This window comes from Dunckerocampus dactyliophorus, chromosome 14, assembly GCF_027744805.1.
Source record: "Dunckerocampus dactyliophorus isolate RoL2022-P2 chromosome 14, RoL_Ddac_1.1, whole genome shotgun sequence".
In the NCBI taxonomy this organism is placed as follows: Eukaryota; Metazoa; Chordata; class Actinopteri; order Syngnathiformes; family Syngnathidae; genus Dunckerocampus; species Dunckerocampus dactyliophorus.
In genome coordinates, this window is record NC_072832.1 from 10129875 (window position 1) to 10153914 (window position 24040).

General features: G+C 41.8%; 2 protein-coding genes across 5 annotated transcripts in view; one reads left to right on the top strand and one right to left on the bottom strand.

The window, feature by feature from the left end:
• Positions 1 to 457: 457 nt before the first annotated feature.
• Positions 458 to 3031, bottom strand: map10 (microtubule associated protein 10). The gene has a single exon (XM_054798790.1). The coding sequence runs from the start codon at positions 2931 to 2933 to the stop codon at positions 612 to 614; it is 2322 nt and encodes a 773-aa protein (XP_054654765.1). The 5' UTR covers positions 2934 to 3031; the 3' UTR covers positions 458 to 611.
• An 817-nt stretch (positions 3032 to 3848) lies between these two features.
• The window catches only part of LOC129194454 (signal-induced proliferation-associated 1-like protein 2), a 117378-nt gene continuing 97186 nt past the window's right edge, over positions 3849 to 24040 (top strand). For all 4 annotated transcript variants that reach the window (XM_054799731.1, XM_054799734.1, XM_054799733.1 and 1 more), the window contains exon 1: positions 3849 to 4011. The gene's annotated coding sequence lies outside the window, so the exon portion shown is untranslated. The remainder of the gene's footprint in view (positions 4012 to 24040) is intronic.

Genomic DNA, 24040 nt, shown 5'->3' on the forward strand with positions numbered 1-24040 from the left:
AGTGGTTGGTTAAGATTAAGCACATTTATGAAAGCTATAAAATTGTGTGCAGACATGCCCATTTTCATAACAATAATCAATTGATTCCACTATGTTCAATTATATAATACATGGGAGGAAAAGTCAAACATGCATCCTCATAGGTGTACCTGAACAATAATATAATAGCATGACGTAACGCTTGAGATACACTTTCACATATAAAATAACATACAATGACAATAATGTGAAACTGTAAACAAGTGCATTGTGTTGTGCAATAACACAATCTCAACTGTCTCTCTTTTGCACATGAAATGACTGGTGAACATGCAAAGTGGCGTGTGGGAGTTACATGGAATACGGCAACAAAACTAACAGTTCAAGCTTTATTTGCTATGCGACAAGTAATGCATTATAACATGTCAATTCAATTGAATAAATGGTGCAGTGTGAACAAAAAAACACAAGGATGCAGATCAATAATTAAAGACAGAGCCGAGCAACTGTTTTCTATATTCAATGTATTTATTTAAAATTAAAATGTACACATTACTTCGATACAAACAATACTATGTGCAATACTAGAAAACCATGAAGCCTGAAAATAGAATGTGGTATTTACGTTGTATTTACATTGTATAACCAGGCAGTTTGCAGGCCACAAGCTCAGATATGTGCTGATACTCATTTCTCAAGTCCAGAGATCCAAGCTCGTCTTCCATTTCTTCAGCCTCTAGCGAATCAGAGCACTCAGATTGTGAATCATTTTGTTGAATGTTGCTGCTGCTCTTGTCGGATTCACTCCTTTGACCTCTCAATGATATGTGACTCTTTGCTCCAGATCCCCCCTCCTTTGCTTCTTTCTGGGAGTGTACCGTGTGTACAGTGGCTGATCCTTCCTTATCTTCCTCATCAGAGGAAAATCTGAGTGCAGAGTCTAATGTTCGGATGATGTGCGTGCCTCTCAGAACCCGGTGTAAGGGGCTGTGAGCTCTGATGGGTGCAGGAAGAAGGGGTCTCTCCCGGACCGATTCTGAGCCCGACTCTGAACTGCGGAATCTGCGGAGAACTGGAGCCTTCGGAGGCTCAGCTTGAGCATGCTCAGGACTGCTGCTGGTGGTGTCTGCGTCGCTGGCTTCAAAACTGTCAAAGTCATCTATGTAGTCTTCTACTTTGGTTCCTTCTCTGCTGGAGTCTGATAGTAAAGACCTGTGGCTGCTGTGTCTACTACTTCTTGAAGATTCATCACTTAGGCTCTCTGATTTAGGCCATGCCTGGTTTGTTTCTGGAAGCTTGTAGTTTGTGGCATCATCTTGACAAGCCACACGAGGTATGGGGATGGAAATGTGCTGATATTCACTGTCTTGCTTAGGACTTTCTGAGACAGATTCATCTGCACGTTTTAGCAGTGGTGTGGTGTCCTGCACTACAGAGACCGCTTCCACATTTTGTGTCTTCTTCAGATTTTCTTTGGAAACTGAGCTCTTACTTTTGGTTGGACATTTTGTCTTCCCTTTACTTGACTGTAGCTCATTGTGCATGTGTGTCATCATACACTCACGATGTTTCACCACAGTGGAGTGTTTCTGCAGCCTTAGATTGAATGTTCTTGTTGTTCCATATACTAACTTTTTTCTGTGTGCTTTACTCTCAGTTAAAGCCTCCTTTTTGTTGTTTTCAGATGCATGCTTCACATTTTGGGGAGAAACATCTCTGGGGGAATATAAATGTTTTAAATGACTACCTCCCTGCGTGGTTTCCTGCAATGGCCTGCTTTTTGACATTTTTGCACCCCCTTGGCCATGAGAAGGCTCTGCAAATGCAGGCCTACAAATCCTAGCCAAGTTAGGATGATTTGGCTGTTGTTGATGTAGGTTCTGGACATTTAACTGAGACAACTCGACAAGAAGAGCATTTAAAAGAGGCAGCGGTCTCAAGGCTTCCTCGAGGACATTTCGATTAACACTTGCTTGATGGTCTACTGGTATTTCGGCTGCAGGTTCCACTGACTTGTCCATCACTGAAGAAGTGTCACTTTCATTTTCAGAGAATGTGTCTTTGTGTGTTACAAACTTTGAGTCTGGTTTAAACAGTTTGTACTGCACTCCTTGAGTTTTCTCCTTCCCAGGATTACAATAGTAAAGACGTGGGGGGCAAAATACAGCAAGGTCCTCATCAAAACCTTTCTCGTCTTCTTGGATGGTGTGAGGAATTTGGATGATTGGATCATGTTCTGTCTGGGTGGACACAGCCTGCCTATCCACATTATTCCCACTGTTTAGAATGTCTCTATCAGGATTGTCCAGTGTGGGCAACTGAACTCCCTTACAGCCAGAAGGTATTTTTGAACTGTTCTTCATGTCAACCTCCTGAGCACTCTGTTCTCTGTAGACTGGGATGCTTTTAGTCACCTGTGTCAGTAAACTGGCTCCAACAATTAATAGTTTAAAACTCAAAGATATGGATCCAACAGTCTCCTCTGCAAGGTTGTTTATGCACACAAGTCCCCTTTCACCATATGAGGAGCACGTAGAAACACCATGGTCGTTGGCATCTTGTCTGATTCGGTCCATGATTTTAGCCAGTGAGATGAGGGAGGTCCCAACTAATTTGGGTATATCTTCTTTCACATCCAGAATCATCAAATAGAGAGGAGTGTTTGAGAGTTGCGTATGCAGAGTGTCCAGATTCATTTGGAAGAAACATGACTTGCCTCTGTTAAATGAATATAGCCCTCCTATGGCATGGTGGTTGTTCTGTTGGTGCTGGGTCGCGTCATCACCTCTCAGATCAGGAGGATAAATGAGCAGCGTTGGGAAGTCCAACAGTCGTACTCCAACAGCTAGCGCGTCAGAAACAGTATTGTCGCTGTCAACTTGAATGTATTCCACTATAAGTTCAAATGAAAATAGAGTCTCCTGCTTCAGATTTCCGCCATGTTGTTTTGACATTGTGGTAGCGACGCGGACACACTCACTACAACATAACTACAGATCAACTTAGCATAGGAGCTAGCTGCTTGCTAATGCTGCGATCAAAAGAAAGGTGAAGCCGGATGTTTGAGTTTCTCATCGGATAGAAATCACTGGGACACCTCCTCAACCCGGATATCCGACTCAGACCGCACTATTCTATTTACTTTTTATGTAGCGCACCAATACCGGGTGGAGTGGTAATGAACACTGTACTTACGATAGTGTTGTGCTTTTATGTATTGTGTAAAAAGTTACCATTCGCTAATTTGCTTTAAAATAAAAACGTAACATTAAGATTACATTTTCTGCTACGTCTAACTCATGAATATATTTCTTTCATTCATGCTAGTAAATTATGTTTTCAATATTAATATTACTTAAAAACACTTTCGTCGTCGTCGTTTTTGTTTATGTGAATGCGCTCGTTCATGTGTTTGCGTGTACCTCGTCTTAAAAACAATTTCAATAAAATAAAGCATCACCTTGGACTTGTGTTTTGTTTCTTACTTATATCACATTAAATTATCTGATGAATTCGTTTGATAATTAAATACGGACTTGAATTGATAAAACGGCACATCTTCTAGCTTCCTTCAGTGCCATGGCAACAGACGCCGCACGATTTTTACGTCATCCGTTTGTATGCATGGGTAATGTAGTTTAGTTTCCTACTGTGGCCCATTCGGGTACTTTTGGTAGAGTTCAATGTGTAGCGTTCGGCTGATTTATGATGGCTAATACTGTCAGTTTATATCATTATCATTTAATATAGAATACCTTGTTGTTTTCGTTTATTATACAAATCCATGAGCACTAACATATAAACGCTCATACCAACCGACACACAGGGCAGTAGGAGCGCCGGTGGGCGGGGACTTTCTCCCGGCATGCTGTCATCACCGAGCTCCGTGCTGCTGGATGTCTCGGCTCCAGTCTCAGCTCGCTTCAGTCTGGAGGCTCAGACTAAGAGAGAAAGGTGTGATCCCAACTGCTTTTGACACGATAAGGATACTTTGTTAAACGTCAGCAACGTTAGCGACGCTTTCCATGTAAGGTAAGATTCCCTCAAAGAGTTTTTTTTTTTTTAATTATTATTAATTTTGTCCATTCCGAGCGGTGAAAGTGGAGTTGTAGCTTAAAAGTGTGCAGTGCTATCGAGAGCCACAAGGTTGACAAAATCAAAATATTTGTGCTAACATTAAACATAAATCGTCAAGTTACTTTTTGGCCCATTGGTGCATGTACATACAAAACAAACGGGTAGATTGAGCACGTCTGCCTATCCTTATGCTTTGTTGACTAACATATCAGGATTATTCTGTTCTTCAGTTAAAAAGTAAGATAAAACCATATTCAGTCGTGTTGTTGGTAGTGATTTGTGTGTGAGGCGTTTGATATCATTTATTTTGAATCGTCTTGAAATATTACTGAATGAGTATGTTTAGTGGAGTGGAATCTTTGTCGCCCCCTACGTGAATCGGTAGGGGGCGACAAAGATTTCGTTGTCCCGTTCGATTTTGTTAATAGAGCCTCTCTATTTGAAGATCAGCTTTAAAGTAAATATGCATTTATTCAGAGTTAAACTAGGGCAAGGCCATGTTTGTTTTTCTTTATTTTTTTCTGTGTTTTGTCAGTCTAATCAGTCAACGTCCCATAATTAGAGTTGACTGCACAGTTGTGCATGAATATAATCTGTCAGTTGCCCATGCACAATATGTGCAATCTTGTCTCATTGCTGGCTGCCTCTGTGGCCTATGTCCCCTGAGAGATGGAACAAGTCAAATCATGTTTATCTTCAATCAACCATACGCATTGCTGTCTTCCTGTGGGAAGTTAAGACTCTACAATAGCTAAACTCCTAATAAAGACCTTCAACACATTAAAGACACTCTGGAGTTCAAATGCAAATAATCATTGCATAATTTAATGTGCTGTGCATTATCTCCCTCTGGTTTCAAGGTCCTTGTTTTAATCAAGCAAACGCATTATTCCCTGTTCTCAAAGTGATATATTCATTAAGGCACAGTTATTGTACATAATTTTAGTTGCTGAACTTGGACGACTCTAATATGTTTGCTGACCTGCTATTACATGTAACATATTTTCATTAACACAACAGAGGTCTCCTTATTCTTTCTGGCCATTCTGCCCAGTGGACCTGCACTGATGTATGAATGATATTCTATGATCGTGCACCGAGTCCCATTTATCAGACAGTATTGCTAGCTATGCTTGTGGCTCTTGTACTTACACTAACATTCCTGAACTGTCTCTTGGAAAGTGTTTTTTTCTACACCCCTGGAGGAGAGGCAGTTATCATAAAAGAGGTTAAAAGCACACCTTTCTTGAGTTGAAAATGGGGATGTCTAGTTACAGTGTCTCATTGACTGTCACAAGTGTGCACACATCAACTGAGGTACCTTAACAATGACAGCACAAGGGAACGTCTTTCAGTCTTGCTTTGAATGGAATTCTGTTGCATTCTGCCAGCAATAGTGTGAAGAAAGGGCCGTTGAAGAGGAACTATGTCCTCATCTATTTCTAACAACGTCTTCAGCATGAATACCCAGACAATGGGTAATTGAAGCAGATAGATATGCCTTTCAAAATAAAGTTACATGCACAATGTGTGCTCTGCTGAACAATGAGACACCTGTCAGGTTTTGGCTGGGAGACGGCTTTGTGTGACATGCCCGTAGGACATTTCAAGTTGTTATCATTGCGAAGCTGTTTAGGATGGCTTCTGACCTGGGGACACGGAGACGCCCCTCTAGAGTTACACTGCTTGTCTGTTTGGGACACACTATTTCCCTATTAAGATGTTACCATAACGCATGACTGTTTAGGGAGGGTTTTGTTAGGGGAAATTACCTAACAGCTATGTCTTCTTGTGAAACCACTCCCCCCGAAACACCTGGCACCTGCACTGTGGTTTTCTACTGCCCCTGCTAGGTTATTTTGTACCGCTGTGCTGAGTCATCATTGTTTTACAGACAAATAAAATGAGGTGAAACATTCTTCCTATTCTCAGAGAAGTATGCCAAAGTTGTTGACCTTTGCTCTCCTGCACCCGATGCATGTGATGAGGCTCAGGAAACTGAGTCTGGTCTGGTTGGCAAAGACACACAATAGAACCTCCCCAACCAAATCCTGTTGCTTTAAAACCAACCAACCAGCAGACGGGGATCACATGCTGCCTGCTCTTGTTGTGAGAGCCAGACCTTCTCCTCATCTTTTTTGTCAGCTTTTGTTTTGACTGCAGTCTGGATTTATGGACGATTTAAAGCCCAGTTATCAACGTCAGGGAAAGCAGATGCTGTCATTAGGTTGATGTTTTTTCAAGAATTGGCCATGTGCTCAAGTGAGGCTGGTCTGTGAAAACATGTGTGTGGTTCAATTTGTCCTATGCATGCAGAACTACAAATAGCTGTTGTTCCTTTTAAAGGGAACATTTTTAATACTGATTGCATCCCATTCATTTGTTTGGGATATAAAGCAGCAATAACATGTTCCCCTGAGAAGAAAGCTAAAATCGCCACGATATTTAAGACAGGTAATTTTCTAGTTTCACTGTATTGAGATGCTATTGTAGTTAAGTTGATCTAATGGCATTATATATATATTGCTTGACGGCTTGTGCTATCATATGTCTATGAGACGCCAGCCTTTCAAACCGCCATATATCCATTCTTTATTTGCTATGCAGAAATAGAATGTGATAGATCATTATGAGTTTGTGGCAGACATACATTATATGTCCTCACATGCTGTGGTGCTGGTTTGTTTGTGTACAGTAATGTGTTGTAATCTGACTTTGCTGATGTGTTTGAGCCTCAAAGAGTAGATGCAGATGGGTTTTTATCAGCGTTAAAGATCATCTAAAGCTCCCTAAATGATAGGATAACCTTTTTTTATTTTTAAGGAGAATTGGATCACTGGAATATGTTCATAATATTGAACGAGCGACTCTTCTAATATTGTACAGTTGTACCTTCTGTTTGAAATTGTGCGCATGACACTCATCTAGATAGAAGCTGTGCCAGGCGCATTGGGGTGACATCGTTGTGCCATGGCCGGAGGGGAAGCTTGTTCGATGTAGCAGATGGTATAAAGACAAAAGTCAAGTGCTTATCGTGCCATCCCTGGTGAGGACCCTGTCAACCTCTGGCGATACACAGCCGAGGTTCTGAGAGACGAAAGGAGGAGTTGGGATGTGGAGGTGGGAGGGTGGGGGTTAAAGCTTTGAGCCTGTTGTCTGCTCATGCTCAACAAGACTGCTGAGGTCCACACGGGAACACTCCGAGGATTTTTTTTTTTTTTGGTGGGTTGAAAAAAACTTGTGCCCACACTGTGCCGGATTAGTAAATAGACAGGGGTGAAAAAAATGTAATGCACAAGGCACACCTGCGTGTGGCACTGTGAACAGCCATGCATACGGTACCACGTGACATACCATACTATAGAAGAAGAAAGAACGCATGTGCATAAGTCCGTCATCTTCCACTTTCCAACGGTAATGCCTGTTGGTTACATGTACGTGGTACATGTACTGTGTAATTCTGCAATTATCCACTTACTTTTTATTCCGCTTCTGGTTAGATGCCAATCTACATTCCATTACCGTGTGCTTCTGCATGCGTAATGACAATGCATTTTATTGTAGTCTAATCTAAGATAAGCATTAACCAAATCAGGGTGTGGTGTACCCAACACAACTGAAATGTGGCCAGGCGTCTATTTGATTCTATTTAGTTGTGGAAGGTGGAGACACAACCAGTGATTGAGACACTAGAGACATTAGAGCAGAGGCCACTATTTGAGGATATACAGTAAGCACCACATATTGACTTCCATTTTCCACATATTGAATTATACTTTTTGCCGTTTTCCCAAATCAGTCAACTCAAACCATATCCTTTATGGTATGATCTTTTTAACCACACATAATTTGTCTACTCTCCGCTCAATCATGCACATGCAGCCAACAGATGGAGCTTCATATGATCTGCACTGTAATGATGCGACTTATGTAATGCTGACAAGCTCTTGCGCTTCATAAACAGAGGTGAAAATGAGGTTACCGGAGGGCCTTTCTACTACTGTACTGACACATAATGGTTTGTGGAGCCTAATACATCTGCAATCTTGCAAAAGGAACAAAAGCACCAGATTCCATCAGTGGTTTGGTGCCACAAATACCACAAGTCAAGAGTTTTTGTGCATTCTTTGTCTCTCCTAGCTAGTCATTTCATAGTGTCACTCCGAAAGTTGCCACACTTGGATTTGCAATATTCAAACATGGAACGTGTCCTGCCTAGACAAATTATCTATATCTCTTAGCCCCATTGGGGATCATTAATGTCCGCACTGGAAGTTGCTGACCCTCCCAACATGTTTTGTCTGTATGTCTAACTTGCAACAACAATAGAGTGAATGAACACTAGCCAGTCATTAACCTAACCGCCACAGAGTCCAAGGACCGTTCATGGAGCTTTGGGTCAACTTTGCCTGTGAGTCTCAGTGGGCTCAGAAAATGGTGACAAGTGCCCTTTGTGGTTGCAGCCTCCAGTGGGAGATAAGAAGGGATTTAGTCTGCATACCTCCTTCCCCGCTGTAGTGAAAAAGACTGTCTGATGGGGCTGGCAAGACGGGTTGTATGTCTCTAGAACGGGCGTGACATTTTTTTCTTCCTGATACTATAGATCTGTTTTCTTTAGCCCTTCTTCCAGGTTCTGGAAGAACTATGTGAAGAGTAGTCAATAATCACACATTTTTAAAGGTTTTCAAATTGTATTAAAACATTACAAAACATATTACAGAGCTGCACATTATCAACAATGAAGAAGGTCGAGGAAACAGTACACAGAGTCTATATTGAAGTTGGCGTGCCCCTGTAGAAAGTGAAACTTAAGATTGTGTAGAAGTAAGAGTGAAACTTGTGTGAGTGAGAATAATGCATCTGTGTTTCTCCCAGTATTTTACCATACGCTATCTGTGAGTGTTGTGCAACTCTAGTTGTGCTATGTGAGTGTGTGTGTCAAGAAGGCCTTCTTATGAGAAGCTATTAGAATGAAAATGCACTGAGCTGATAGGCTGAATCTAAAGGTGTAATAATACAAGTAATATCCAACAATACTGTGAAAAATCCAAGGTTGAATACGATCCTGTTCCAGGACACTGGTCGACCTCTGGTGTGTTTGGATTTTGAAACAAATCCCATAGGAAATATTGGAAATTTAAACTCTCCTTATTTTTTATTATACTGTAAGTGACAAAATGTATTCTGGCTGTGGGTTGTTACTACTTTTAATGTGAGTCTGGTAACTTAATTCCGTTTTATCGCCTTCCGCTTCTTACTGGTCCTCCTTTTACAATGAGTTTTGAAAAATGCCAAAGTAAAAACAACACAGAGTTGATCCTTTGGTGTTTGAGTTGAAAACTCTGGGGTCTCGCGCACCTGCAAGACAGCGATCAAATGCGGGATTTTACCCTGGATCTTTCCACCTTACAGGTACCACTTAGGTTTTCCCCGATCCGATTTGATATCGGATATCGGACAAAAAAAAAGGAGTTAAAAAAAGAGCCTGAATCTAAAATCTTCGATCTTGGCACTCAGATACAAGCAGTTGATTCCAGACTCGCCCCAGCATGTGTATCCAGCAGCGGCCGGATAGAACCCACGTGATCACAACAGCGTGTGCTAACGTGCTAAGCAAGTCGGAGTGATGTCGGCCACGTGTATTTTTTGTTAAAGTCCGAAAAGGACCTTGCAACTGAGTGCAACACCTGTCATGCACATGTTTCTCGTGGTGGCACAACACCGAAGTTTAATACGACCAAACTCATCACGCATCCGACACTCCCACGGGACGACAAAAAGTCATTAGCTCTAACAGAAAAGATGACCAGCCCCTGTCGGTGGTGAGTAAAGTCGGGTTTAAACGCTTCATTGAGCAACGCCAACCTCGCTATATTATGCGTAGCCGCCACTATACTGTGGATAAAACTATACGCCAGATCCTTAAAGAAGTACAAGGGTCCATTTTCTCATACCTACTGTTGCTGTTTATTGCTCGCTGTTGGAGTAATATCACTTAATCAAGCCTTTTCTAACATTCCACATTACAAAATAAGTAATACAAGTATGTATGATTCCTGCAGATATCAGATTGATTTCGGTCGTGGACGATAATAAAGGCTGCAATATTGGTATCGGCTCGGAAGTGAAAAAGTTGTATCGGGACACCCCTAGTTCCATTATATTCAGATTATTTAATACCCCAATAAAGTTTTTGAGTTTTACCGTCAGGTAATCACATGCCAATGTAAGTAAGTTGAGATGGTTTATTTCACAGGGACCAGTGAACGGATGACTTTTAAAGCGTAAAAGGCTTGTTTTTCATCGAGGCTGATTGTAATTAACAAGTCAAATGGAGCAGAGCTGTGACAGATGTGCCATAAAGTGGTCAGCCACAGTGTGTGTGTGTGTGTGTGTGTTTGTGTGTGTACCATTTGGGCATTGCTGTCACTATCCTTCACACCAACACAAGCGAGAGCAACTGTATGCCCTACTGAATAGAAGGAACATGGTATGTTTTACATGCAAAACAAAGGCCCAATCTGAGGTGACACAATGAAAGTTTGCCATGTTTTTTTTGTTATGCGCACTTCTGTAATACCGTTGTGTTTGTTGATTTGTGTTGTCCTGCTCTGTTTTGTGTGCACTGTTGTCGGAATGTGGATGTCTGCTGGGTATCTGCCCTTTTTTTTACAGGAAGGAACTTTCTCCCTAAACAGCCCTTTATCAATCGTGAGAAAGCGTCTGGTTTTTGGTTGGGTCCTTTTATGTTACCAGCTGTCTGACGCTAGACATATTAGCGTCTACTTATGGCCTCTCGTCTGTTGTGTTTGCAAAAGCACTGATGAAACATTGGTAGGACGACATTATTCCTGTTTGTGTTTCCAACGACCCATAAATCAGATGGTCATGGATTTAGTTTAACAAACACACATGGTTTATCTTGGGAGCTAGAACAACATCTTGTTCATTTGCAGTTAAACGTATATTTTTAGAATGGTTTAACACTCTGTGGTTCCGTAGTTTAACAGGAGGAGTCTGAATTCATTGCATCATTCTTCCATTTTTTACCCCGTTTTATTTTCTAAAGCTTTATTTAGTTAAAACAAACAAAACCCGCGTCAGGATTTGTGGAATGTTTGTCCCCTGCCTTTCTGTTCTGATTGAACCTTTGAATAATGCACACCGTTAAGCTGCGACATCAGTGTTTGAGTGCTGAAGTACCACGATGACCTCACCTGAATAATCCTTTATACCTTTAGCCAATTCATGAAACTTGTTAGCAAACACGGAGTATTTTCCAGGAGCCTCAGTGTTCTCTAGTGTTCTCTGGGTTTTTTCGATAAACCGACGCGACCGGATATCCGGTTTGACAAGCGAGAGATACGGCTGCATCGGTAGCAGCCTCCTGGGTCGATAAGAATAAGCCATAAATCCTTAGATTAATTGATCATAGAGACGTGCACCGGGTATCGCAAGACTAGCAACCGGTTGACGGTGCGTCTCTTAAACAGCGCGAGAGCATGGGCTGCCAACGAAATGATTGTTGCGCATACGCCGTAGCTTAGCCTGACTGAAGACGAGAATGGATCTAAATAGCATGAGCATCGCCCTAGCTAGTCACCAGGAAAGAATTTCGACACATCAGCAGACAGGAACAACATCAAATTGAAAGCACTAAATGAATACAGACCCACGTTCCACCAGTGCGAGCCTGGAGTTTGTTTTTCAGAGGGGTGAACTGAACAAATATGCACATTAGCACTCAATAACATAATCAAATCTTACGTTTATGCATTCCCACATAGTTTGGGATCAAATATGAAATTAAAGAAAAACTGGAAAAATATACTATAGTAGTCTATCTGTGCAGCGTGGGATAAAGTTAGATGATGCATTCAAGGCACTGTTGCCAGCTCCTCAATACTGGCTGTCCTAGAAGTCACTACACTACACTACAAAGAAGGGCCAGAGTCGCCTCCACCTGCTGAGGAGACTGAGGTCCTTTGGTGTGTGCAGGACTCTCTTACGGACCTTCTATGACTCTGTGGTGGCCTCAGCCATCTTCTATGCTGTGGGCTGCTGGAGAGGGGGCAGCACGGACAGGGACAGGAGCAGGATAAATAGACTGATCAGGCGAGCTAGCTCTGTCCTGGACGGTCCTCTGGACTCTGTGGAGGAAGTGGGGGAGAGAAGGATGTTCGCTAAGCTGACATCCATCATGGACAACACCTCTCACCCGCTACATGACACTGTGGGTTCCCTTAGCAGCTCCTTTAGCAGCAGACTGTTACACCCACGGTGTAAGAAGGAGAGGTTCCGCAGGTCCTTCATACCGACCGCTGTCAGGCTCTACAACACCTGAACCATTTTGTATTCACTATGTCACTATGCATTCTTTACTTGTGTATCTTGCTTGCTGCTGTAACAAGTGAATTTCCCTGCTGTGGGATTAATAAAGTACTACTACTACTACTACTACATGATGTCATTGGCTAATTTGCATATCATTTGCATACAATGTTGTAACAGATGCTGTAGGAAAAAAGCATAACCTCATAGGAGAGACAAAGCAAAGTGAGTAAAAACACCTTAATTACATTTAGAACTACAAATAAACTTGATTCTTTGCTTTGTTAATTTTAAATTGGCTCACTTCATCCCACAATCACTTCATTAAAATCAAATAATTTTAATAATTTATCTCGGCCAGCGCCTCTTAAAGTCTAGACAGCGTAATAATTACATCCAGCCGCCGCCTTTTATCTTGCAGTTAGGACTACTTGTTTAATATATCACACAACGTTCTCCCATCACACCTTCTGACACACTGACAGGTACGCGACCGAGTCTGAATGAGGCTTGAGTGTAATGAACAGTAATTTAATCAAGATTAAGAAACATTTACGATTTCACTCTGCAAAACAGGGCGAGATCCACCCCGGCAGCATCGCGCATGCGTGATTCACGGATGCGTAGAGCTCCACTATGCTCTCAGTGTACTGCACTCGGGAGCTGACAGTGCACTAACCCCTTGTGATTGCATTGAGGCGGGGCGGACACTGCCAACACTGGTTCAGGGACTGTCGAACAAAGTGGGACAAGTCGCCACTTGCAACTTAAACATACACAAACTGTTATTTTTTGATAAAATAATGGCCCATATTTCCAAAATTAAGAACCATTTACATAAAATTTGATGTAGTTGTAGTACAAATTACTTTATTTTTTTAAAAGTGTTTTTTTCTGAACGTTTCCCATGACCCGGTGGTTGGGGACCACTGCCTTACACCATGTTTGGGAATATGTTGTGCTCGTATGGCATTGTCTGTACACTCTATCAAATCGCATTGAATCATTCTGTTTTTAAAATGTATCGTTTTTTAATCGTATCGTAACCCGTGTATCTCGGTGCGTATCGAATTGTCTATCAAAAAGAGATTTACATTCCTCGTGTTCACGGGACAGAGTTTTTTTTAACACAAAGTGGAAGGTAAGGCTCAAATGGAGAGGAGCTGGTTGTCTTCCCAGCCTATTCTTATTTATAACATGATATGTTTAAGGGGCATCACCCCATCCAGGCAGAGCTGATTCAATGTTTGAGTTGTATATTCCAGACTACTCGTGTCTTTCTTCTTCTTCTTTGGAACATGAGGTTGACTGGCCGTCGCTTTAGACTGTTGATGGAGTATAATGATCTGGAGTGACAGTGCCCTGATTTCGTTTTTCCCCCTTCTGTCTGTCTGTGGTCAAGACCAACTGCTCTCCTCCTCCTCTCCACTCAAGTGTATTGATAGCTTTGGATGTTAGCCACAGTGGGTGGGAACACAGTTGGATCCAGAGCCAGGGAGTTAAACACATCTGACAACAAATACTACTCTTTCCTGGCATACATTTGTTTAAAAGAAGGAGCCAGGTATTTAGGCAAACTGTGAGAGGATCTGTTCCATGCAACGAGACGTATAAAAGATATAGTATTTATTCATTCTTACAATGTCATTGCTTCTGTGTGTTTCTTCCCAAACTCTGTTTACTGGAAGCCTCAGGGATCTCTCTGAAATGTAAACAGGCCTGAGGGGCCACATACAGTTCACGATGCTCCATTCTCAGCCAGGTGCTTCTTATAGGACCACGGGAGCAGCTGTGTAACTATATTTATGTCACATCTCTCCGGATATTATGTATTTAGGAGGAGCATGGAAACACCAGAGGTCAGAGTTCAAACTCAGCTGATGGATGTTGTTTGTAATTGTGATGACATTGTGAGAACAACTAGTCGGGGTTTCTTCTGCATGTAATTGTTCGTGGCGGTGCGCCACGGCAAAATAAAAGCCACCACACGTTACAAATGATATAAAAAGTGCTCATCCCGTATTGACGCGCTGTCCTTTATTACCGCGAGAATGAAAAATAGTGTGTAAAATGTGGAGTCAATTGATGACAGCTTGTCACACACAGGCCAAGCCTATTAATGGCAGCGTGTGTGATCGCTCTTCTTTCGGTCTCGTTGTCGTTCCACTTTTCTAGCATATTTGTTTACACATTTTGCCTGACTCTCATGGGTTTTCTGGCAGCAGCTAGCTAGCTCCAATTATCCGCCTAGCCTCTGGTTCACAGACTCCAAATGTAACCCCTTATCCCCCTTTTTTTCTTTAACCACAGGTACATTTTGTCTTCAAAACAAACGAGCAATCCGGTTCCTTCGGAGCTCGTTTGTGCCTCGGGGAAGCTGTGTCTAAGTTGTTTAAGAGAGTGATGCTACCACAGGGGTTTCCAACAGGTAGCTTGTATGCTAGCAGGAGCTCACCAGCTGATGTTGAGTAGCTCACCAAATAATGTTTGCTTCAACTCTTTCTATTTTTATAACTGTTCAATTCAGACTTGACGCCTGTACTTGATGAGAAATGAGCACAAAATAGCATAAAGACAATGAGCACAGGTTTTTGTCAAATAGAACAATTTCTACTTTTGTACTAATAGGTTCTTTAATGGCACACATTTAGTGTGCTGATGACCTTGAGAGCCAGCCGTACTGCCTCCAGTGCCGTGTACCTCCTCCATATTTCTCCAAAGAAAGAAGGGCGCAATAAAGAAATTTGTTGTTTGAAATTAAATTGCTTAAACAATGATGTGGCTAATTTATGGCTAAAAGAACTACAGTTCCCATGAGATTCAGGAAGTAGTGAATTGGAATAGATATCACGTTTTGAATTTTGATCTGACCTGAGTAGAATTACTAGCTCCTGCTTGGACCGCGCGGCAGCTGTTCAACTCGGATGAACGTCTCACTCATTGGAGCTAACGAGTGACACTTGGAACACCGAGTGTACGTAGGATTGCAAGGTTTATAGTGTGTCTTTCTGTGTAAACGTGGACACTTGCAGCTTATAGACAAGTGTTGCCAAAATAGTATGTAAAAAAAAAAAAACAATCTTTAAATTTGGTGGTTGCTGTTTATATTCAGGTGTGCTCAGTAGCCCGGAATTTATGATTGTTATGTATAACGCGCCTGGTCCAGCCAGCCCTGCGATCCGCCGTGACCCGGATGAGAGTGAGGTTTAGCGGGGTGAGTGTAACAGATGCCAGCCAGTATGGCTGTGCGAGTGTACATTAGTGAAACCTCACTATCTTAACTTTAAGAGCCGTGCTGGGGGTCAAGTTGATGGTCAGGGCTTTTAGCTCGACGCCGAGCACTCTTGACTCTCATTCCGAATGTCCTGCGCTTGACCCACGGGGGTGCGCAGGGCCGACTGAACCAGGCGGCTTGCACAGGGTCAAAGATAAGGTAGAAACAGCTGGCCTATGTGTGTGAAGTGGATTTACCCATCAAAGGAGTAATAACGTTTGTTGTTCTTTTTCTAATGCACATTGGGATTGGGAAGTTGTTGTATGTGCATACAAGCGTTTGTGTGTACTTATGCGTAGGTGTGGGTGGCTCCCAGTGGGGGATTAGTCTTTGACACCCTTTTAGAAGCCAAACCTCACTTTAACACACCCACCGCATGCCATGCCAGCTGCAGCTGTTGGGCCTCATTGCTAGAGATGTAGAGAATTCCTCTCACTCTGCAATTAGAGCTGCAGATTGCTGAATAGCACACATTGCGTTGTCTTAAAATGGCACTTGGTTCCCTTTCTACTCACAAGAACACTGAGTAAATAGAAATTGATGAGAGCCAATCATGGCAAACTGGCCCAGTCTGTCTCAAGGCTGACCGTTGGTGTTCTGCGCTATGCGCTGTTACACCAGCTAAAGAAACCAAAGGGTGGAAAAAAAAAAACCCTTTGATGGGGTGGGTTTCTCACGCCTGACTGAGAATGTTCGCTTTCCATCGAGTCAAGTGGTGTATTGTGATTTCAACCAAAGAAATGCAAATATGTGGAACAGATGTACTACTTCTTTTTGCTTGTATGTCAGCAGGAGTAATCCCTCACTGTGATGAAGACCACTATGGATGCAATATTCAAGTGTTAACGAGGGAAAAGCCATGTCACACTGGCGCATGTGATAGGACCCTTTTCTCAATAAGGCTAGATGCTCGGGATAGATAAATGGGGCCTTTTGTGGCCTTTGCCAGAGGGGGAACTACACAATGCAGGACACACACAGAGCTAAGTCTTTTCAAGAGAAAACTGCGAGAAGAAGTACTTCTTTAGCTCCTCCTTTCCTTTTCGCTCTCGCTCTCCTTCTACTTACTTCTGCCTCTTACTCACTTCCCAAATCTTTTCCTCCTCCGTGAGAACAGAACCCTGCTCCCATGTTTCCATAAACGAGCTGAGAGAGTGGAAATAACTCTGGCCATTTCCCATCGCTTCCTTCTATCCACTCTCCCCCTTCTAGCCGTCACTTTTTGACGGAGCTCTGGCCCTAATGATGCACTGTGTTTTACACCTCTCTTAGCGCCATATCAGTGCACTCTTAAGGTGTCTGTGAAGAGACTATTTGTTTCACTGGCATGGCCGGCCAAATTGGTCTTTTTGTAAATACAACTACACATATTTAAATGTGGTAACATGGGACACAAAAGTAGAATTAGTTATTGTCCTTTTACGTTATCATCTGCTCCTTCCAAAATTAGAGTAGTCATCAATTCCTTCCTTACTTCCCATATTTCCCATTGGGCCATTTGCCGAATTGCTCTTGGACTCCTTTAACCCATTGTCATGGACATTAGTTGTCTGCTCTGACTTGTTTGTAGATTGCTGTGCAGGCCACTTGTTGAGGCCACTTCCATCAAAAAAAAGTGTCAACACAAAAGAGATGCATGCATGCATAATTGGAACTGCATGAGTCTCCAAATGTATGAATGTATCTCTGTGCTCTGGAAAGTCCGCCCGTGGAGAATAAGAAGAGTTGTCACTTAATCAGACTTCCCCTTTGGAGACCTTGATTAATTACAGAGGAAGTTGCTGTAGTGGAAAATAATACTCCAGATGGCTAAGCATTACTGACAAAAATATGCATTAGTTATACCCTTGGTTATGTTTTAATTGCTTTGTTTGTTGGTTAGTTAGTTAGCAGGACTATTCATAAACTACATAACCGATTTCTCGAATCTTTCTCGAGTGGTGAAGAAGGCGCAGATGAATTTATTTAGACCTTTTACCATGACAGTCTGCTGGCATTGGGACAATGGGGCAGTGAACCAGCACGCCAAATAGGAAAAAGAAAAACTTGCTATGTGTGGTAAATGGCGCCCATGTTGCAATATGTATTACTGTCGCCTACAGGACTGGGATGGAACAATATCTCTTGGCACGATGTGTTTTTTTAGTCACACAAGTCAGGCAGATGGTTAGGCTGGTTAGGGTCACCGGTCCACCGAAAGTCATTGTCATTATTTTTGCTTCTCAGTTGATCTGAATGCAGCCTTCTGTGTCAACGGGTTGATGTGTTTATAGTTTTTTCTACATTTTAAGTTTAATTGCGCCTCTGTGTGAGTCACACTTGTTGAGTGTCACAATTGCAGATCAACCTGCTTCTTGTTGATCAAAAACAGCTCACCGGTTCAATAGGTATGTAAAGCCAAATCCAAAAAAAACTTGTACACATCTATATGAAAGCCCCATTAAGAATCTGCTTCCTGTTTGTTTGAGACAGCTTCTCCTAGTCGGTCACACTGTAAACATCTGGCATCCTCTGCTGTCATTTAACAGCATTGGGCACCGTGCCTATTACTTCTATTCTGCTGTTTACAGCGGTTTCCAGTGTCATTTTCCTTTTGCTTCCTGTCAACCCACTACCTCTGCACACATCTGCAAAGCAGCACACTCATCTGGCATCCCGCTCCCTCGCCTTTGCCAAATGTCCAATGAAAGGGAGCACTTTGGCACAGAGCATTATTGGGTTGCTAATTTTAATGTGTACAATTGGAAATAAAAATGTAATTTGTGCCCTACAGCTACAGTATAACATCTGTGCTGTTCAAATGTCAGGAAAGACTACTGTCAGCTAACCAGCAATATGCCAGTGCCTGGTTTATACGCTGTGGGAAAGTCAGTACTCCGAAAGGGTTTTCTACTGATATTAAACATCTGTTTGCAATGAAATAGCTATTGCAGTATGAAGATATATAAACAAGAATGCAGGGATGAATAATTACACCCTAAATGCGCCAGTGACAGTGTTGGCCAACCCCAATAAGAGAACTTTTACTCTCGTTGTATCACACAGACAGTGGCAAACCAGTGATTACCGCTTTTCCTGTTCACATGTGCTTGAGCGGAGAAAAGTGAAGTTAAGGTGTTTTTAAATGTGAGTATTCATATTTAGCAATTTTTACTTGCTTTCCCAACTATTCTCTGTAATTTCAAGATGGCTGCCACCCTCGTATCTTCATCCGCTGCGGAACACATACGCAAACAAGAATTAACACGACGTCACAGAAATTAAACCCGAACGATTTGTGAGGTCTGATTTTTTTTTGAGGAGGCGTTTTTGTCATGCAAATGTGTTACTCTTTACTTAAGTAACCCCAGCAACTAACCGGAACTATGTATCTCATCACCGAAATCCGACCAGAACTGGACTTACGGGACCAAGTGTGGTGTAAGTCACTGTTGATGTACTACACTGCTGATGGGGATGTCATACAATGTCATGTCAAAAATCCAAACTATCCCTTTAAGGTATCTATTTTACTGTAGGTCAGTGGCTCTGAATTATTTTATGTCATGCCACCCCAGGGAACAGAAATGTTTTCACGCCCCCCGATTTGAAATGCTATTGAGAAACTGATAATATCTATTTATTTACCTGTACTGTACAGACTGAACTCGAAACTGAAACCAGGAGAATGCAACAAAATGGAGAGCTGTGAAGCATACAAGCGTATTCGAGGGTCAAATTGCATGTTGAGTACTATAAATCTTTACATGTTGGCAGGTCTGCACTAACATTAAAAGTACTCCTCCTTCTCACGCCTCCCCTCCAACAGTTCACTGCGCTCCGTCCCCCCAGGGAGGCACTCCCCAATATTTGAGAAGCACCGCTATAGGTGTAATATTATTGTTGTTGTTGTTCACAGTCATATAGAATTGTGCTGTATCATAATGAGATGTGTTTCTTAAATGTGGTTACTCTATTCAGTTGCCTGCTACTGCATCTCCCTGACAATCGTAGTGGAGCATTATTATCTGTGTACAGTGTACTCGCTGTTTCGCGTTTTTTTTTAGCGCAATCTTGTTTTTTTTACAGCGTGTGAACACGCATTGTGTTCTGCGTCCTTATTGGCTCAAGGAGAACCCGCCCATTTGTGTTCTGCGTCCTTATTTGCTAAGGGAGAACCCGCCCATTGTCTCCTGCATCCTGATTAGCTGTAGACCATTGTCAATCAGTCTCCTTAGTCCCGAACTGCCATGTGTCCTGTTGTCTGATTGCTAGTAAACATCATGCAGAGACACTGAACTTTGTATGTTTGCACATTTTCTCCCTGAAAAAACCCACAATGTCGACCAAATATTCTGCACCCAAACGGCAGAGGAAGACTCTAGCCATCGCACAAAAAGTTGGACTTGTGGACACGCTGAAGGAAGGTAGACATTACGCGGCTGTAGGGCGCTATTGTGGAATGCTGTAAATGAATCTTGGGTTGGAGGAGGAGGAGGACGAGGATACAGCAACAATATGTTTTAACAAGGATACAAAAACTCTTCAGCGGAGCGGTGCCAGGACGAAGAGGCATGGTCAGATGAGTGAAATACGCTCGAGTCACTTAATAATTTCTTGTGTCCAACCTCGAAGGTGGAGCATTAAATTTCAAACGAAGGTTTGGACTTAGAGTGTTTAAACAAGAGAGAAATGTGACAAAATGTTCATGTCTGTCTGAGAAATGTGTATAAAGTGTATAGTGAGGGGTTTTACAGTCTTAAAACATCTATAATAATTGTAAAAAAAAACAAAAGTTTTCTACTTAGCGGATTTCACTTAAATGTGGGCTATTTTGGGAACCTATCCCCCGCGATAAACGAGGGAACAGTGTAATGAATGATATTTTGTTTCATAAAACTCTTGTATTGGATCACATTAGACTGTACAGGTGTAACCACAATACTGTTATGTCTGGTGAGCGTATTGCCTAAATCATAGTCATATGGATCTTCACTGGGTTACTATTCATCCCTGCACCACTATCTCCTTTCTCTCCCCTAACTTCTGTCTTTGTTCATAAAGGACGTCTGCTGTCACTCAAAAGCAAAAAAGTTGCCTAGCAACAAGATCGAGGGATGCGAGCCTCTGTTTACTCTCCACCCCCTCACCTCGTGCCCATAGCCCCATTCTCTTCCATGCTCTGTTGTGCCGAGATGGAATGGCATTGGAGGAAAATGGTGGTAGCTTTGCCCCCTGCTCACTAATGAATCCAGACAAGATTTACAGAACAAACTGAGAGGTGGAGCGGGAGAGGTGGATGAGGGAATGCAGTGATTCTCACAGGTCTGGAGTTAATGTGTGGCGGTGGGTGCAGTGGTGGGTTGGGCTGATGTCATTGTCTAATTTGCATAAATGACCATGACACAAAGATCAATGGGTGTGTGGACAGGTAAGATGGTGCTTTTTGAATTCGTGCCCTAACAAATGCGCAATGTTATGTTTATTATATAAAAGCCTTTCACGATAATCAGTGAATCAGTTAACCACACGATAGATAAAAACAAACTTGATAAATTTGCTGGCCTTAATAAACTGACATGTGCATGCATGTTTGTTAGCGCTAGCAAATGTACACACAGAGTGCTGCAAGTGAGTGTTGTGAGGAGTAACAAGCAAGCAAATGGGTGATTCTTCTGAGAGGGGTACCAGTGAATGAGAGTACAGTTACAATTACAGTTACAGACAGTGCAGTTACTTCATGACACACAGATTAAAATGGTTTGACGCCATAGTCATGTGAAAACATTCTGCAAACATATTGAATAAACAGAGGAAACAGCGTTGAATACTTTCTTTGTGCCTGTTTTGTATAAAACACGATCTGATGTCAGTTTCTGCCCGTTTGCTCATCGTCATTTTGTGACATTAAAAAGTTTGTGACAAAGACAATTAATGGTAATGGTAATGGTTGGTAAGGGTTTAATTTTATTTGAACATGCATAGAAGTTACAATGGAATACACCACATAGTACAATTCACAGTTCCACGTGTCCAAAAGGAGTAGGAAGAAGCAAAGCTTATTTAATCCTACCCCCCCGAACCCCCCATCCGTTTCACATCAATGGCACATCAATTAAATAAATATTACAAAACGGTGGCACTTACGTTTAAGTTGCTGTGATTCCCGAACTATAGCACCTCATTTTAACACGCATTTTGCTACATCCAAAACACGTTCTTTGACCAAACTTTGACAAAACGTTACACCTCATTAAATGTAAACAGCGTATTCCACACAAGGTTGCTAAAATTGAAGCCGGGAAGTGTATATGCAAATGGGCTGACCTCAGCATTGACAACAACAATCGCAACAACAATAACAAAGCAACAGAAACAAACAACAGGACTACATCAGCAGATGTCTATAATGGACTTTAAGACCATAATGGAAGTAACAAAATAATATCAACAGTCACAGTGGTAATACTGTATCGAAACAGTCATACTTATTAGTGGTAACGAAACTATTCGCTGTAATAGTGAACAGACACCCAAACGTTTTACCACGAAACACATTTTATAGACAATAATACAGTTTGACATGCAGAAAATGATGCAAAAATAATTACAAATTCATCTCCAAAATGACTCGTAGAAGTAATTCCACTTTGTCGTAAGTTTAGATGAGCCTTGGAAACCGGAAGACGAGGGGACTAATGCGCATGATTTCTTTTTCTATAGTTTGGTGTGTCACGTAGTTCCGTCTTCGTGACATGTAGGTGTGCCTTGTGTATTACATCCTTTTCACCCAGTGGTCCTTTCGCGTCTGGATGCAACTGTTTACTAATCCAGCGCAGTGTGGGTGCAATTTTTTTTCAACCTGCCAAAAAAAATATATATCCCAGGAACATTCCCATGAGGACAGGGCCTTAATGTATGGGAACCACTGGGATGGATCGGAGTGGCTGTGTCCTGCTTCTGGCCAGCTGTTCAGCCTTGGAAGAAAAGACCATTTACCTTAATGGCTCATCTCCCACTGTGCATAACTAAGAAGGACCGTGTCCTTCCACTGCATGCTGTTATCAGCAGGGCTAAAAATACTGGAGAGCAAATACATCACATGCCTGGCTGTCATCACTCAGACTCAGTCTCGACGGATACAGGTGCCTTTTTTTTCCGGCTGATTCATCAATGGGCTCTGGTGGATGCAATTAGGCAAAAGTCTGTACTCCTTGCTGCATTAATGCAGTTTTACCTGTTTAAGTAGTGTAATTACAGCACGCCTAAATGCCTTCCACACTATCATGCTGAGTTTCTTTGTCCTCCATGTTGACAAAAGGAAGCCACAAGAAGCTAATCTGATATTGTTTTCCTTGCATTCTAACTAAAAACTGTGTCTAACTAAAAAAATGTGTCATTTTGGCAGCTCATTTGTACCACAGTGGCTTCCCCCCCCACAAAAAACGCATACTCATGTTTTTTATGTGCCATGAAAAGATGATAGATATAAACAGATGGCAATGTTCGACTAAATCAAAACAATATCTTATTTCTATTAGGTTCCACTCAATACTAATTACTGACACTAAACATTTTTAAAGTAATTTCCCCACTTTCCCCTTAAACAAACACACATTTAATCATTTAAAAAGTTGAAATAATAGCTGGGGCAGGTTCATTCTCAACTTCAATGTCCATATTAAAAGTTTTCTTTTCCAAGGTTTTACACTGGTTGCTTCATGTCCACATAACTTTAAATTGTCTGCAGGCTTGTTATTAGGGCTGCAAAAAACAATTATTTTCTTAGTCAGTTTATCTGAAGCTTGGTGTTTTGATTTAATCGCGTAATCGGATAGGGCCTAGAATCAATATGAACTAAACATAAACAGTTAGTGGTTTAATAGAGGCATGAGTAGTGGCAAACATGACAAGATATCTTGTTCTGGAAAAAAATGTCTCGTGGGCACTAGGCCTGGGACGACAATAAATTAATCAATTAATCCCACAGTTAATGAAAATAAACTTTAAATTTTTCCGGCCTTGATGTATTGCCATGGTGCATGCGTGTCTGTTTTTGTCGTCTCTCACCTCCAAACACGCAGGAAGTGGGTTCACTGGTGCATGGATGTCAGCACCTTGGCGCGTTTGTTCCATAGAACAAATGGAGTGAGTCCTTTCTTTGTTTCGGTGGTTGGAGGCGGGGCCGGTGGCATACACACAGAGTACAGAAGAGTGTAACGTAGTAGAAATTAAATTAGTAGATTGCAATATATTATCATATATTTTTTTATATTCTTATATTATATTCTTAAAAGTAATGTTAGAATCTTGTCTCGACTCATTCTCATAGAACCAATGTCGCTTAGCATCTCGTCTTGTGAACTGTGAACACCCATACCAAAATAGTTGTCGATGAAT

Coding starts and splice junctions, on each gene's coding strand:
- map10 (XM_054798790.1), bottom strand. CDS start 2,933: ATGTCAAAACAACATGGCGGAAATCTGAAGCAGGAGACTCTATTTTCA.